This window comes from Podarcis cretensis (genome assembly GCF_951804945.1).
Source record: "Podarcis cretensis genome assembly, chromosome: 7".
Classification (NCBI taxonomy): domain Eukaryota; kingdom Metazoa; phylum Chordata; class Lepidosauria; order Squamata; family Lacertidae; genus Podarcis; species Podarcis cretensis.
In genome coordinates this window covers 83509661-83527469 of record NC_137176.1, presented here as the reverse complement: position 1 = coordinate 83527469, position 17809 = coordinate 83509661, and the positions used below count along the sequence as shown (strand labels likewise).

General features: G+C 46.4%; 1 protein-coding gene across 1 annotated transcript in view; it reads right to left on the bottom strand.

Annotated features, from left to right (window-relative positions):
- The window catches only part of TG (thyroglobulin), a 192593-nt gene that overhangs the window by 1960 nt on the left and 172824 nt on the right, over positions 1 to 17809 (bottom strand). The window contains exons 42-44 of the mRNA XM_079982822.1: positions 17465 to 17572; positions 5981 to 6121; positions 2745 to 2938 (exon numbers count right to left, since the gene is read on the bottom strand). Of these exons, the coding sequence (XP_079838948.1) occupies positions 2745 to 2938; positions 5981 to 6121; positions 17465 to 17572 (443 nt within the window). The remainder of the gene's footprint in view (positions 1 to 2744; positions 2939 to 5980; positions 6122 to 17464; positions 17573 to 17809) is intronic.

Genomic DNA, 17809 nt, shown 5'->3' with positions numbered 1-17809 from the left:
TTAATGAAAATGATTTACAGGTGGTACCTAACCCCAGTCAAGCTGGCAAAAATTTACCATCTGCCCGACAATAAATGTTGGAAATGCAAAGAGATTGAGGGCACATTCTTTCACCTTTGGTGGACATGTCCTAGGATTAAGGCCTTCTGGGAGATGATTTATAATGAAATGAAAAAGGTATTTAAATATACCTTCCAGAAGAAATCAGAGGCTTTCTCCTGGGCATGGTCGGCCAATTGGTGCGAAGGGAGGATAGAACTTTTTTTATGTACGCTACAACAGCAGCAAGAATACTCATCGCGAAGTATTGGAAGACACAAGAATTACCCACCCGAGAAGAATGGCAGATGAAAGTGATGGACTATATGGAATTGGCTGAGATGACTGGCAGAATTCGGGACCAAGGAGAAGAGTCAGCGGAAGAAGATTGGAAAAAATTTAAAGTATATCTTCAAAAATATTGTAAAATTAAGGACTGTTAGAAAGATGTTGGAAAAAGAAAATTAGATGGTTTTGGATGAAATGACATAAAGGACTAAGTAAAGATGAGTTGATGAAATTGACGAAAGAGGATATTAAATTGTAATATATTATATTAAATTACTTAAATGAAAATAAGGTTGGAAGGATTTGCTGAAATAACGATTTGAATTAGAATACAAAATTGGGAGGTGAGAGGAGGTCAAGGAAATAAGTAAAGGAAGAAAGTGATGTAAAGGTTTAATCAGTTCTTTTTATTTTTAAGTGGATGTATTTTTTCTTTTTTGGTGTTGTTATTTCTTTTTGTATTTTGTATTTTTATTTTCTTCTTTTTGGTATTTTTAAATTTTGAATAAATATTATAAAAAAACAAAAAAACAAACAAAACAAATGAGCACTATTTATAAGTGGGATCTGCAACAAAATCTTGCAGTGGAGAATATACCTGACTCCAGCTATCCCATTTCACTCCATTTCCCCTCTTCTGTGGTTTTCTGAGTAATCTGTGCCCATTTTTTGTGTGGCTCAGTCCTCCTTGGGCTATTTTGCCTCCTGCCCTTAGTATTTTTATTTTTCTGCTTTTGCAAAGTATTCTTCTATGGTGAGAAAGCCACTTCCGAATTCAAGAGGAGGTGGTGTTGCGGGCTTCACGCCGTCTCCACGTGCATGGGGGCTGATCTCAGCCCCCGCCCCGATTGAGGGAATCCCCTGGTCATGTCATCCCCTAGCCAGCCAATCGCCTGGTTGGGGGGGGCGTGGTTTGCCCTATATTTTACTGAGGAGGCCGGGGATTTCCCTCTTTTCGTCGCCTCTGCTTCACCGGTTTCCCACCCTCCCGCCCTTCAAGGTTTCCCTTCTGACCTTGCTATGGACCTTGGGTTGGTCGCCGTTATGGGGCCTGGTAGGAATTTTTTCCACTTGGCAAATTGGCACCAGCCCCTTGGTTTTTCGCCTACCTCGTCACAACTTCCTTGGCATTGGTGGTTAGGCATTGGTATTGGTATTGTTATGTAGATGGGGGGGAGGAAGTGCCATCACCTCCCCCACAGGTCGAAGGGTAGTCCGGCAAAGGATTTTGGGGTGTGTGGCCCTGTCTGAAGCCTATGGAGGTTAGGGCCTAAGGCACGCCCCCAAGCGGTGACCCCGGGGGACTTCCTAGTTGATGTGCATCAGCAGGACTCCCCCGATCGGTGTTAACCCTTCCCGGACTTCAAGCAATCAGGCTGAAATCATACAGTCGATAGGACCAGTGCCTAAACCAATACCGCTCTTACCTGTAACCAATAAAGTTGTGGCCATTTTTTGCCCATTAACCAAATTAATGGTGTCTTGTGTCTTTATTTCCATTGGGGGGAGGCGGGAACTTGCCAGGCAAACTATAGAAAAGGACCTGTCTCCTGTTGCCACCACAGACCTCAACAGGAAATGTCAAGAAGAGCAGGGTAGAACTTTGAACAATTTGCAGTTTATCTTCAAGGTCATTGTCATGCATGTGTTGTTGTTGTTTTTAATGCTTCAGACACTTTGGGCCTTTAAGTTTAAATATCACAATTGTTGGGGAGAAATAAATCAGGCCATTCACATTCCACTGTGTGTGTGTATGAGCTGAAGTTTTATTCAGTATAACTTACACTTCAGCACAGTGGTTTGTCATATTCTGAAAGCTTGGGCTCCACCCCCCTCTTCCAAGGATCATGCAAACGAACTTGAATTGGGCTGCGAACTGAACTAGTTCGCTTTGTAACAGGATGACCATGAACCAGAATTAGTGGGATGTGTTGGAAATGAACTTTCATATACAGAGGAACCTCAGAACATAGTCTGTTCTGGAAGACCGTTCGACTTCCGAAACGTTCGACAACTGAGGCTTAATGGGTGGTTAGCAATTTCAACAGAGAAAACTGAGAAATGTGCCTCAGAAGCCGTTCGACTTCTGAGGCATGCTCAAAAATGGAAGCAATTACTTCCAAGTTTTCGGCGTCTGAAAACCAAAACGTTTGGCTTCCGAGACGCTCAAAAACTGAGGTTGCACTGTACTAAAAGTCAGGGCTTTCCCCCCCAGCCAAAACTCTCTGAAACTCAGTTCCGGCACCTCTCAGGTGGGTGCCATTGCCATTACAAGAGAACAAGGGAGGTGTTCATGGTGAGTTCAGGCACCCTTTTTTGCTAGGAAAAACAGCACTGCTAAAAGTAGAGTTGATGCAACCTTTCTGAACATCACTGCCCAAAGAGAGAAAAAGGTGTGTGTTCCACTGTACACTTACAGGTCAAGGAAATTTTGAGGGTTTTGATGTAATCGGACCAGAATGAACATTCAGCCTTCTTCAGCCCTTTGTGGTTCTCAAAGGAAGTGGTAAATTCCTTATAGTTGTCTCCATCAGCATCTGCTCGAAACATAGGCCAAGAGGATGCGACCCCAGTCATTTTTCTAGAGAACTTATAAGGGCCATTTGGGTTTCTGAAGAAAGAAAGAGGAACAGCTGTTATTCAACCAGCCGGCATCATGAAGAGTTTGTGCAACAGCCTTTAACACACGAGAGAATAGGCATGTATCTATAATCCCATGACCATTATTTACAAATAATAATAATAATAATTTTTATTTATACCCTGCCCTCCCCGGCCAGAGCCGGCTCAGGGCGGCTAACACCAGTAAAATTACAGTAAAAACATAATAGGGGGAAAAAACCCAATTTAAAATACAGGTTAAAATGCAATTTAAAATGCAGCCTCATTTTAAAAGTAGGTAGCCCACACGAGAGGGGGCCTGCAACAAAATGTTGCAGTGTAGATTAGATGGACTTTGTTCTGACTCAGCAAAGGAATTATGTTGTTCTGCTAAAGTTGTGCCTTACAAGAATTCTCTCCCTGCATTCATCCCTTCAGGTGAGTCGTCATTATCATTGTTTTCTCAGGTGGGGAGCGGTGGTTGAAAGTGGATGGCAGAAGATCAACCACGGCTGAGGTGGTTCATTCCAACAAGAGCAAAACAAAAACAGAAACCCTCATCCGAACAACGTTTTTCTTGGGAGAATCATCTCTTCTTTGGCTAGTTCTTGGCAACAGTTTCAAGGGTGCAGGGAAGTTGCATTTTATTTTGAGGACTCTATGTAATCTGCCTCATCTTTCAATAGTTCCTCTTCCCTAGTACTCACTGGAAATTGTCAGGGTTCACCAGCAGCTCAGGTTTAAGAAAAGCCATCCTTTTGCAAATGAGCTGAGCTGTCTTAGAATCATAGAATCATAGAGTTGGAAGAGACCACAAGGGCCATCGAGTCCAACCCCCTGCCAAGCAGGAAACACCATCAGAGCACTCCTGACATATGGTTGTCAAGCCTCTGCTTAAAGACCTCCAAAGAAGGAGACTCCACCACACTCCTTGGCAGCAAATTCCACTGTCTAACAGCTCTTACTTTCAGGAAGTTCTTCCTAATGTTTAGGTGGAATCTTCTTTCTTGTAGTTTGGATCCATTGCTCCGTGTCCGCTTCTCTGGAGCAGCAGAAAACAACCTTTCTCCCTCCTCTATGTGACATCCTTTTATATATTTGAACATGGCTATCATATCACCCCTTAACCTCCTCTTCTCCAGGCTAAACATGCCCAGCTCCCTTAGCTGTTCCTCATAAGGCATCGTTTCCAGGCCTTTGACCATTTTGGTTGCCCTCCTCTGGACACGTTCCAGTTTGTCAGTGTCCTTCTTGAACTGTGGTGCCCAGAACTGGACACAGTACTCCAGGTGAGGTCTGACCAGAGCAGAATACAGTGGCACTATTACCTCCCTTGATCTAGATGCTATACTCCTATTGATGCAGCCCAGAATTGCATTGGCTTTTTTAGCTGCCGCGTCACACTGTTGGCTCATGTCAAGTTTGTGGTCAACCAAGACTCCTAGATCCTTTTCACATGTACTGCTCTCAAGCCAGGTGTCACCCATCTTGTATTTGTGCCTCCCATTTTTTTTGCCCAAGTGCAATACTTTACATTTCTCCCTGTTAAAATTCATCTTGTTTGTTTTGGCCCAGTTCTCTAATCTGTCAAGGTCGTTTTGAAGTGTGATCCTGTCCTCTGGTGTGTTAGCCACCCCTCCCAGTTTGGTGTCATCTGCAAACTAGAAGTTTTGCAAAGCTTCAAGAGGAACTACGAGACGGCTTGCACAGCGGAGCGTTTCGATGTACCCAGCTCAGCTTGCTGTTTACTGACAACAATACTACACAAGAAAACTTCCAGGAAAGCAAAACTGACAGAACAAAAGCTAGGATTGGGAAATCAGCTTTTGAACTGAGAAGCAGGTCTCGACTGACTGTAAAGTCTTTGCTCTTTTAATAACCATGAACTACTGATCTTGCTATATACCAGTGGGTGTCTTAAAAATACTTCTTGCCAAATTGCTGATTGGAGGCTTCCCTGCGTTTAAAGAGCAGCTTATTGGATGCCACAGATACACTGTCTGACAGCAACACAAAAAACCCTGCACAAACATTACACAATAGAATGAAAGATCAATATGCTCCTCTCTTTTCCCCCAACCAGTGGCGAAGCTGCATGCTCCACTACCGGGGGTGGAGAGCAGGCAGGGATGTGGCTGGCTTCTCCCGGGGGCGTGACGCACATTTGGGGGGGGTGCGTGTCCGGGGGGCGCCACAATGGCACCCTACCGGAAAAGTGGTACCGGGGGTTGTCTGCTCCCTCCACACTCCCATTCCTCCACCAGCACCGCCAACCGCATAATGCAAATGACAACAGTGTCTTATCCTGGATGTAAACAAATGATGAAAAAGACATATAGTGCAGAGACTATACGTACTTTTCTTTCTTTGTTACACAAGGACATCTTTAACAAACGCTAATTAAAAGAAATGAGGTTCAGAAGCTTTGTTAGGGATGGAAAAGCTGACTGCACAGCCAGCGGCGTAGCTTGGGTTGTCAGCACCCGGGGCAAGGCAAGTAATTTGCACCCCCTAACCCGGGGCAAGGCAAGTAATTTGCGCCCCTAACCCCTAACCTGCCGCCGCTGGCAGCTTCTTCTTGCTGCTGCCTGGGCTGGGGTATTTACGGTAAGGCAGCCACGGCGGCGGCGGGTCTGTGTCAGGTGATGTGAGGCAAGTTGCCACTGGCGTTGCCGCCCAAACGACGCCGCTTGCCCGGAGGAGGAGGAGGGCAGAGAGGCGAGGAAAATGCAACATGGACCAGCAGCTGCAGCAGCAGCGGCGGCGGGGCTGTGATGAGGGGCTGCCTGGCGCACCCTCCACGGCCCTGACGCGCAGGGACCGCGGCAAGCGCTGAGAGCCGCTGCCTGCCAGATGCCTTCAGCCTGGACACGCACAGCTCGTCGGTTCCGCGAGACATGGGGCTCTGCTACAGCCTGCGCCCGAGGCTCTTTGGCGACTCCGGAGGCGGCAAGCGCGCGCCCCCCAGATGTTGCGCCCGGTGCGGCCAGGCCCCCCCTGTACCCCCCCCACGCCACTGTGCGCAGCCACTTCCAAGTAACTCAATACGCACCCAGATCTTATGAAGTTGGCTAGGAACTGCATGACGGTTAAGGAGACGGTCTTCGCTTCCGGAGTATACTGGTTTTCGTACTGGGGATGGAAAGGCAGCCCAAAGGCATACTGGACATCAGGCAATAACTCCAGGCTTGAGCTTGAAAGAAAAATAAGGGAAAAGACTGGATGAAAAACAGCAGCACTGGTCTTATTGGATGGAGAAAGTGAGAAAACAGTTCCATGGTTAGAAGTGGCAGCTACAGAAGACAAGGAGATGGAATTGACGTTGCAGGTCTTGGTGTGGACACACATGTGGGTGTTTACACTCTCCCCTTCCTGTGCTCTCCAGCAATGGATATTAACAGTGCCGGATTTACGTATAAGCTAAACAAGCTATAGGGCCCCTCTTCCCCCCCCCAAAAAAAAATAAAGAAAAAAAACTGGATGTACATTTCCAAAATATCAGATAAAAAACAAATAAAATCTACATACAGCAGTGTTTTGTGTTATGTAGGCTCCTACGATGTAAAAAATAGGCTCCGCCTGCTAGCCTGCTCCCTAAAATATCACTGGTTTGCTCATTTCTATATATAGGGTGCCTACATTCTGCAGGGACTGGTTGCAAGGCAACATGGGCAAATGGCTTGAGATACCTATTAGGTCCATAAATTACCATACAGCATATATTCAACACAAAAAACCACGACAATTTGTTGTTGACAAAGGACAGCTTAGGGCAGCAGCTTAGGGCCTCATCAAACCTAAATCCGGCCCTGGGTATTAAGAAGCATCACTGTCTCCAACTGTGGAGGCAGAGCAGAGCCATCCTGGCTAGAAGCCACAGACAGCCTTTTCCTCCGTCAATTTGTCTCATCCTCTTTTAAAGTCATCCAAGTTTCTGGCCACCACTGCCTTCTTGGGGGTGGGGGAAAGTTTCATAGTTCAACTATGTGCTGTGTGAAGGACTTGATCTGTCCTGAAGTTTCCAGCTTTGGAGTGGGAACATAACTTCAGCATCTCATCATAGCTTTCTCTGGTTCACTCTGGACCAGTGAGGCAGCTGGCTGAAGTGGAATGTGGTGCCACGGCTGGACTCCCTTTAAGAGTGGCATGTGTGCATGCAGGGTCTCCTGGTTTCTCCACAGCGAAGCATCCTGGCACCAGCCCCTCTTGAAGACTCTCACTTGAGGCAACCCTTCCAGGAGCCATGGGGACCCCGATTCCCAACCAGGAGCCCCACACTTCTGGCCCTGTGCACCTCCAGTGCCCAGCAAGGGAAGGGCCAGTTTGGAGACGAGGTCCCCTCGAGAAGTTGCTCCACCTGCCCTGAAGGAAGTGAGGGGTGCCTGCCCAGCCAGGCTCTAGCCCTGTGTCTCCCCTACCAAAAAACCCCCAAGAAGCATTTGCTTCTTGTTCTGCCTTCCTTTTGCTGCTGCACAGCTGGACCATAAAGAAGGCTGATTGCCGAAGAATTGATGCTTTTGAATTATGGTGCTGGAGGAGACTCTTGAGAGTCCCATGGACTGCAAGAAGATCAAACCTATCCATTCTGAAGGAAATCAGCCCTGAGTGCTCACTGGAAGGACGGATCCTGAAGCTGAGGCTCCGATACTTTGGCCACCTCATGAGAAAAGAAGACTCCCTGGAAGATACCCTGATGTTGGGAAAGATTGAGGACACAAGGAGAAGGGGACGACAGAGGACGAGATGGTTGGACAGTGTTCTCGAAGCTACCAGCTTGAGTTTGACCAAACTGCGGGAGGCAGTGGAAGACAGGAGTGCCTGGTGTGCTCTGGTCCATGGGGTCACGAAGAGTCGGATATGACTGAACGATTAAACAACAACAACAACTGTAACTGGAGCTGTTGGGGAGGCTGCACTTGGTTGCCATATGTCCTGGTTTTCCCAGGCGTTTTACTGCTTAACAGAATCCCCCCACCCCCATGCAATTTCCGTGGGCTGAATCCCGAATGTGTCCAGGAAAACCAGATATATGGCAGTCCTAACATACACACACACACACACACGGCAGTTTTGGGCCTTTGTATCCTTAGCCCCACCCCAAAAGCACCAATAACAACATTGCATCTGGAAAGCAAATTTACCAGCAGCTGAAGAGATCTGAAACCAGATTACAGCATATTTTCCCAACTCTGAATGTTTAGACAGGGATTAGACTGGATCGGAGCTCGCTCATTCTGCTTGAACAATAATGGGCTTGCTTCACTCCATGAGTATTGCAGTTATGTTGGCCACAAATAGTGCTTCTATAGGAGCAGGGATATAGAGGGGGGGGCACTGACAATGAGATGGTTTTGTTTGTCCACAGTACAAGTCTGTTCAGAGAAGTAACCACGACAATGATGTGGAAAGAACTGATTTGCCGGGTCACATCAAGAGCTCAGGGAAGAGATACAATAAGAGGAAGAAGCAGCTGAGGCTGATTCCTTGCTGCTCATCTCTGGATTGAGTTTTCAGGGGTACACTGACTGAACATGGAGGCTTTATTAGGTTTCATCAATAAAAAAACCCCCAAGGATATCCTTTCCTGTATTGGTATCCAGTACACATCTGTACTGGAATCGTTTTTTAAGATGTTTTACTGCTTGTGTGTTTGCTGCCCAGGGCTCCTTTGGGAGGAAGCAGGGAAGCAATTTTAAATAATTGTAAGGGAAGAAAAAGTTTCTTTATTATAAAACACAAAACAAAAACCCAACAACCTCAAAGTGGTTGCAAAAAAAGATAAATCAATAAAATCATTGGTAAGAAAAATTAATGGCAATGATTTAAAACTTTCAAAAGGTTGAAATAACACTAGACTAAAAAACATCTTAAAACTCATGTCAGCTTTCTGAACATCTGGGTAGGTATGAACGTGTTTAGCAGCTGCCGAAAAGAATACAACAAAGTTGCCTGCCTAATTATAAATTGGCAGGGAGTTCCAAAGTGTAGGTGCTGCCACACTAAAAGACCCGGTTCTTAAAATGCAGAAAACATATTATGTGGCCAGTTTTTCTCCATCCCTTAGTGAGCATGAATCTTATGACATTACCTCAACCTGGGGATTTTTCCCTGGGTATCAGTGGCTGGCATTCCCAGTGAATAATCATAATAACCTCTTAACCAAAGCACTTTTCTCTCATTTCTGCAGAATCTTTCCAAACCTCATTGTCTCTTTAACACTGAATGATTTCACCTCTTAAGGTATTTGCCTTCTGCATTTTAGCTGCTCTTGTGAATAGTTTTGGTTTCAGCTGTTCAGAAAGAAGTCAAATGAACCAGAGAAAGCGATGATGAGATGCTGAAGTTATGTTCCCACTCCAAAGCAGCAGTCTGGAAACTTTGTTTTGCAACCATGTAAAGTCATCTTTCTTTCCCTTTTTTTTTTTAAGCAAAAGGAAACCATAATTCTGTTATGATGGGGGGGGGGAGTTAGGAATATATTTGAGATTAAATTAGAGCAAGGGTAGCCAACTTGCCATCATTCACAAATAGCTGTCATGAATGTGAGCCTTGTGCTCACTTTAGAATCTGAGCCAATATGGAACTTGTTGTCGTTTAGTCTTTTAGTTGTGCCCGACTCTTTGTGACCCCATGGACCAGAGCACGCCAGGCACTCCTGTCTTCCACTACCTCCTGCAGTTTGGTCAAACTCATGCTGGTAGCTTCAAGAACACTATCCAGCCATCTCGTCCTCCTCTGTCGTCCCCTTCTCCTTGTGCCCTCCATCTTTCCCAACATCAGGGTCTTTTCCAGGGAGTCTAATCTTCTCATGAGGTGGCCAAAGTATTGGAGCCTCAGCTTCACGATCTGTCCTTCCAGTGAGCACTCAGGGCTGATTTCCTTCAGAATGGATAGATTTTATCTTCTTGCAGTCCATGGGACTCGCAAGAGTCTCCAAAAGCACCATAATTCAAAAGCATCAATTCTTTGGCAACCATCCTTCTTTATGGTCCAGCTCTCACTTCCATGCATCACTAATATGGAACTAATGAATTGCAAACATGCCTAGAGACAGGCAAGCTCTCTGAAGCTCACCTTGGATTAACTCGAATTCTTTAAAAGAAAATGGGGAGAACATGGGCAACATTTCATAGAATCATAAAACTGTAGAGTTGAAAGAGTCATCTAGTTCAATCCTTGCAATGCAGGAATCACAACTAAGGAATCCCTGAGAGATGATCATCGAACCCGTGCTTAAAAACCTAAATAAAGAAGAGTTCATCACCTTCTTACTGTCAAAAGGTTTAGCTGGAGTAGCAGAAAACAAGCTTGCTCCACCTTCCATGAGACAGCCCTTGAGATATTTGTGTTGAATGGCTTATTTAAATATTAAGGTTCATTATTGTTTCACAAGATGTGTCTCTCTTTAAAGGCCAGGGTAAATATCATGACCTAGTTTTACAGCTGTGAAGCAGTATATCAGGTGCTGTTAAGTTGTGTTAATTTAAGCTGTGCCAGCAATTGGGTATAGTATATAAAGAGCAGCATGTACCTCTCTCCGTACCCTGGTGAATGGATGGGTCATACTTATAGATTTAATGTAAGAGGAGGTTTTGTAATTAAAGCCAAGCAAAAGATACTTTTGAGTTTCTTCATTGTTTCCTGAACGTGTGGTCCCCCTGGCACACTTTCTGCAGCACAATTAATCTGCTAAATACGCAACAATTTGAGGATGGCTATCATATCTACCCTCAATCCTCTTTTCCAGGCTAAACACACCCAGCTCCTTCCTTCAACCATTCCTCATAAGGCTTGGCTTCTAGACCTTTGATCATCTTGGTTGCCCTACACTGCACATGTTTCAGCTTGCTGATCTCCTCCTTAAATTGTGGCGCCCAGAACTGGACACAGCAATGTTCAGCAATAGTTTGTCCTTTAACTAAGTGCATCAACTTTGCCTTTAACAATTTCAGCAACTACGCCTCCATATTGAATAATGGCAAATCTTTCCCCATTGTGATTCCTCATCAGGGAAGCAGACTTGGTGCCATTGCTGTCTCTTTTTAGACACCAGGCGAAAACATTCTCACGGGTTTTAATTGGGAGGGTAGCTGGATATGCCAGTGGTCTTTTTTTGTGCTCATCAGTTCCTCTCCAAGAAGAAAGAGATACCCACAGGCAGCATGGATCTTTGCAAAGACATTTGGAAGAGCCTTTGATCTCAGCCGCACATCTTTAAATGAGAAAGATTATGGTGTCTAGCCATCTGTGTTTTTATCAATGAGCAGTAAACAGAACAGCATATAAGAGGGACACCAAAACCATTTATATATGTGGATGGAATTCAGTTGTTCTCTTCATTTGTCCTGCCTCTTTCCCCCCCACTCCCCCCCACCTTTGGCCAAGTTTCCTGATAATACATATTAAGTAAATTACAAGGAGAAAGCAATAAATCCCCTCTGCTTCCTGAGCTGTGTTGCTGTGGATTTGGCAGTGTGGTGACCAAAGAACATTGAGGGCTAACAAGATGCTCAAGGCAAACACTGGATCAGTGGCTTATTTGGATATGTTTGGACACCAGACAACTTTTGATCCTGCTTTCGATAGGGAGCCAGATGGTGACTCTTTCCTTGCCAACGCTACACAGATCTGATCCCTCACGCAATTACAATGGACGATAACAGGAACTGAGCAGGAAGAGCAGATAATCTCTCACGCACTGGGGACTTTTGAGGGAATATTTACAGAGACTTTTCTTGGATGCCATAGCACATGGGTAGGCAAACTAAGGCCCGGGGGCCGGATCCGGCCCAATCGCCTTCTAAATCCGGCCAGCGGACAGTCCAGGAATCAGCGTGTTTTTACATGAGTAGAATTTGTCCTTTTATTTAAAATGCATCTCTGGGATATTTGTGGGGCATAGGAATTTGTTCATCCCCCCCCCCCTGCAAAATATAGTCTGGCCCCCCACAAGGTCTGAGGGACAGTGGACCGGCCACCTGCTGAAAAAGTTTGCTGACCTCTATAGCAAGTCCTGGTGAGCTATTTTTCTAGAAAAAAGAGGTGCTGAAACTCCCCATGGACACCTCCCTTGTTCTCTTAGAATGACCGCTCCCCACATCAAATGGGGGGCACCTTTCGCATGGTCGTGCACAGCCCTCCGGATCCCAGTGCGGCTCCCAGTAGTTTGGGCTGGCTTCACCCTCCCCAGGCTGAATACCTGGAGGTCTCCGGCTACCTCAGCCAATCGCCCAATCCCGCCAGGGGAGGTGTTGCCAGGGGGGTAGGCCAGGTAGGGGAAGGGACCACCCTGCCCACACAACAGAAGGTGAATCTTACCTGCGAAGTGTCAGTTGGCTCCAGAGCTTCTCCCACCCTGCCCTCCCTCAGTTAAGTCTTTTTTTGCAGGTTAACCTCTTCTCCACAGATACGCGGGTGCTGCTACGTCAAGGTTGCTGTTGAAGGGCCAGAAAGGAATTTTCCTGCTTTGGCAGGTTTTGCCTTTGCTGTGGCAAAACGTCACAACTTTGGCGGTTTCAGGCCTTGGGCGAAATCCTTTAGTCTATCTTCCTAAATGGGTGGGGGTGGGGGTGGCGTGAAGCAGTGACCCATGCCCCCCTTGCGGCAGTGATCCCAGGGTTCCCCATTAAAGTACGGCATTGGCCGTACGCCGAGAGGTTGTCATTGGTCTCCCCTGCGATGGCAGCAAAACAGGGGGTGGGCTCTCTGCTTGAACATATGTTCTCCAGAGCCAGCCCAATCCCCACACATTCTGGGGTCTCCCAGATCCCTGGCTGGGGACTGGGAAGGATAAATGCCCAATGCCTGAGTCAAGGTCTCCTTACACCTGAAACTTAATAAAGTAAAGGTAAAGGGACCCCTGACCATTAGGTCCAGTCACGGACGACTCTGGGGTTGCGGCACTCATCTCTCTTTACTGGCCGAGGGAGCCAGTGTACAGCTTCTGGGTCATGTGGCCAGCATGACTAAGCCGCTTCTGGTGAACCAGAGCAGCGCACGGAAACGCCGTTTACCTTCCCGCCGGAGTGGTACCTATTTATCTACTTGCACTTTGACGTGCTTTCGAACTGCTAGGTTGGCAGGCACTGGGACCAAGCAACGGGAGATCACCTTGTCATGGGGATTTGAACCGCTGGCCTTCTGATCGGCAAGCCCTAGGCTCTGTGGTTTAACCCACAGCGCCACCTGAGTCCCGAAACTTAATAAAGTTGTGGCCAATTTCAATCCCATAGCACCTTGTCTTGAGTCATTATTCCAATCGGGGGTCGCCTGGGGTTGGGGGGGACTCTGCCTGTCCACGCAATAGAGGTGCTGAAGTCCCGGCTGGGGAAAAAGCCCTGATGGTGAGAGGGACCAAAAGTTCCGATGCCATGTCAGGCAGCTTCCAATAACTGCAAAGCATAAAAACAGGAAGAGATGGCCAGGCCTGGAAAACCGTAGGCTAATCCGCAGCTATGCTAAGAATGTGGATGTGGTCTGGAGGAGCTGCAGAAAACATTGCTGATATTTGGAAGACTTTGGAAGGGGCCAGAAAGATGGCGCTAAGAAGAGGAATCACTTCTGGCTTCTACTTCACTACTGTAGGGTTAGAGAACCAGAGCCGAGCCAAGTCTGCTTACCTAGTTTTGACCTCATTTTCCTGAGTGCCAAGCCACCTCCTGATTTCAAGGCTCTATTGACACCGAATGAACATATATTTAAACTGCTTCTAATGTCTCCCTTGTTACGCCCGCCATGGGCTGAACCTGTGCTTTTTCTTTCTGCTTTCTCTAGCCCTTTTCTCACAGAAAGTGAGTGCAAGGCAGGGGGCTGTGCTTTTAGCTTGAGCCCCGTCCTCACACTGGTAGCACTGGCTATGGCAGGAGTTCAGCTGCAACCTCTGCAGAAGGGACCTTCCTCTTTTCGTTGGAGCCCAGCATGCGATGATTTAGAACCTCAGTTCAGGTTCTAAATCACGCAGCGAGCTTCCCAGCCACAACAGCTAATAATAATAATAATAATAATAATAATAATAATAATAATAATTTATTATTTGTACCCCGCCCATCTGGCTGGGTTTCTCCAGCCACTGTGTGGCTTCCAACAAAGATTAAAAATACATTAAAATGTCACACATTAAAGAATTCCCTAAACAGGGCTGCCTTCAGATGTCTTCTAAATGTCAGGTAGTTGTTTAACTCTTTGACATTCCACAGGGCGTTCCACAGGGCTGGTGCCACTACCGAGAAGGCCCTCTGCCTGGTTCCCTGTAGCTTTGCTTCTCACAAAGAGGGAACCGCCAGAAGGCCCTCAGCGCCAGACCTCAGCATCCAGGCAGAATGATGGGGGTGGAGATGCTCCTTCAGGTATACTGGGCCAAGGCCGTTTAGGGCTTTAAAGGTCAATACCAACACTTTGAATTGTGCTTGGAATTGTGTTGAATCAGACCAGAGCAATCAAGTCTCTTCTCCTCCAAACGCCTGCTCAAGAAAGGTGTGTCTTCAAACAGGCTACTAAAATTATAAAGAGATGGGGACCTCATTGGGGAGACAAAGACCTGCCCTGGAAGAGGCACTTTTCTGGGCTGCCATACCAGGTAGCCCTCATCTACTGCATGGAGTGGTCAATATGGAAGAAGATGTTCCTGGAAATATTTGGGCTCCAAGCCATTTAGGCTTTAAACAATCAAGTAAGCACCTTGAATCCAACCTGAGAAACAACTGGAAACCCATGCAGCTGTTTTTAAGTGATGGGTAATATGTTCACAGGGACCCGGGGGGTGCTGTGGATTAAACCACAGAGCCTAGGACTGGGAGGTCAGAAGGTCGGTGGTTTGAATCCCCACGATGGGGTGAGCTCACATTGCTCGGTCCCTGCTCTTGTCAACCTAGCAGTTCAAAAGCAGGTCAAAGTGCAAGTAGATAAATAGGTACCACTCCGGCGGGAAGGTAAACAGCGTTTCCATGTGCTGCTCTGGTTCGCCAGAAGCGGCTTAGTCATGCTGGCCACATGATCCGGAAGCTGTACGCTGGCTCCCTCAGCCAATAAAGCGAGATGAGTGCCGCAACCCCAGAGTCGGCCACGACTGGACCTAATGGTCAGGGGTCCCTTTACCTTTACCTTTAATATGTTCACAGTCTGCTGCCCCACCAGCATTCTTGCTGGAGAACCTGGAAAAAGCAGATGATGGGGAAACCTCTGCCTGCTCCGCGGTCTCGGCAAAGTCACTGACAGTCACACCAGACAACTCTAAACTAGGTGAGCCAAGTGTCTGATTCAGTAGAAGGTGGCTTCCTATAATTGTGCAAAAGCAGCAGAGGAGGAATGGGCAGGGTGTGTTTGTGCTAAAAAAAATATGTTTTAAACACAGGAAGCAATAGAAAGAGAAAGTTATTTTAGCTGAGTGACTCCACATTCAAACCACAATGCAAAGGAACGGAAGCCAAGCACACCTGGTTCCTTCTTGCACCCTCGGCCTGGGGCACATTGCCAACCAGATGCAAATATATAACACAGCCCGAAACACCAAAAGACTCAGAGAAAAGGAATAGAAAAGGACTGGAACGCAGAACTGATGGTTGTTGCTATTTGTAATCAGTTAATTGCCAGCTTGCAGGACTGGCAGATATGGCCCAAATCAAACTCTCGTCCTTCTTATCTAGACCATTGTAAAAGTGACAGGGCAGGGATGGGGAACCTTAGGGCTGGGGGGTGGCAAATGTGGTCCTCCAGACCTCTCAAGTCACATCCTTTCCCCAGTCATTTTCCTTATCAGTTTTGATTGTTTTGAGCATTTTTGCCAGGTTGGAATGCGCCCCTGGACTCTGATATTTCATTTTGCTTGTCTGGATGAGCGACAGAGAGGAGACCCTAGCTTACTGCAGAGGTTGGGTGGCCATCTGTCATGGATGCTTTAGTTGAGATTACTGCATATTGCATACCCTCCAACATTTCTCCGATGAAAACTGTTGTTGTTTAGTCGTGTCCAACTCTTCATGACCCCATGGACCAGAGAACGCCAGGCACTTCTGTCTTCCACTGCCTCCCGCAGTTTGGTCAGACTCATGCTGGTAGCTTCGAGAACACCGTCCAACCATCTCGTCCTCTGTCGTCCCCTTCTCCTTGTGCCCACCATCTTTCCCAACATCAGGGTCTTATCCAGGGAGTCTTCTCTTCTCATGAGGTGGCCAAAGTATTGGAGCCTCAGCTTCACGATCTGTCCTTCCAGTGAGCACTCAGGGCTGATTTCCTTCAGAATGGAGAGGTTTGATCTTCTTGTAGTCCATGGGACTCTCAAGAGTCTCCTCCAGCACCATAATTCAAAAGCATCAATTCTTCGGCAATCAGCCTTCTTTATGGTCCAGCTTTCACTTCCATAGGGATGTCCAATTCCATAATGATGATCTTACTATTTATACCCCACACAGCTCACTGGGTTTCCCAATAAGCAGCTCTGAGCAGCTTCTACCATATATAAAAATATAATAAAACATTTTTAAAAAAATCCTTCTCTATACAGGATTGCCTTCAGACAGCTTGAGGGTCAGTTAACTCCATACCCTCCAACATTTCTCCAATGAAAATAGGGACGTCCTAAGGAAAAGCAGGACATTCAGGGATGAAATAAGAAACAGAGTCGGCTTCTCTAAATCTGAAAAATAGGGACACTTGGAGGGTCTGGCATTGCAAGGGGTTGGACTAGATCAGTGTTTCCCAACCTTGGGTCTCCAGCTGTTTTTGGACTACAGTTCCCATCATCCCTGACCACTGGTCTTCCTAGCTAGGTATGATGGGAGTTGTAGTCCAAAAACAGCTGGAGACCCAAGGTTGGGAAACACTGGACTAGATGACCCTTGGGGTAGTAGTAGTAGTAATAATAAAAATAAATAATAATAATTTATTATTTATACCCTGCCCATCTGGCTGGATTTCCCTGGCCATTCTGGGCAGCCCCTAACAGAATATTAAAAACACAATAAAACATCAAACATTAAAAACTTCCCTAAACTGGGCTGCCTTCAGATGTCTTCTAAAAGTCAAGTGGTTGTTTATTTCCTTGACATCTGATGGGAGGGCCCTCTGCCTGGTTCCCTGTAACCTCACTTCTCGCAATGAGGGAACCGCCGGAAGGCCCTCGGAGCTGGATCTCAGTGTCTGGGCAGAACGATGGGGGTGGAGATGCTCCTATAGGTATACTGGGCTGAGGCCGTTTAGGGCTTTAAAGGTCAGCACCAAAACTTTGAATTGTGTTCGGAAACGTACTGGGAGCCAATGTAGGTCTTTCAGGACCAGTGTTATATGGTCTCAGTGGCCACTCCAACCTTCCAACTCTATGATTCTATAATTCTATTAAAGGCGTGTTTTGAGAGAGAGAACAGTTTTGAATGTGATTTTTTTTAAAAGAAAAATGAAGATTAAATGAGAAATGGAAAGGAATGGATTTATGGGAGTATTTATGTATCATCATTGTCAACAGCAGCAATGATCACGGACTGAAAATAAGAATGAACTGTGCATCCCTAGATCCATGAAAACAGAACTCTGTCCATGCTCTTACCTGCTCAGGGAGGTGGTGTCTGGAACGTGGTACATGAAGACTTGCCCTCTGCCATTGCCAGCCCAGTGACGAGCCATGTCTATTGTGGGGCAAATGATGAACTGGTCCCTGAGAAACGGCAAAAGAAAACTATGCTATGGTCAAGAAACAATGGCCAAATGACAACAAGTTGCAACGAAGGTGCCTCAAATAGGGAAAGGAAGGAGAGAGACCTCATAACAGTGAACAATACAAGGACTAAGCAGCGCTGCTGAAACTTACAAACTTCCTTTTATCCCATTATTCAAAAACAACAAATAATTAAACAAATAAACTTGCACAAATCTTATACAATCAAATAACCGC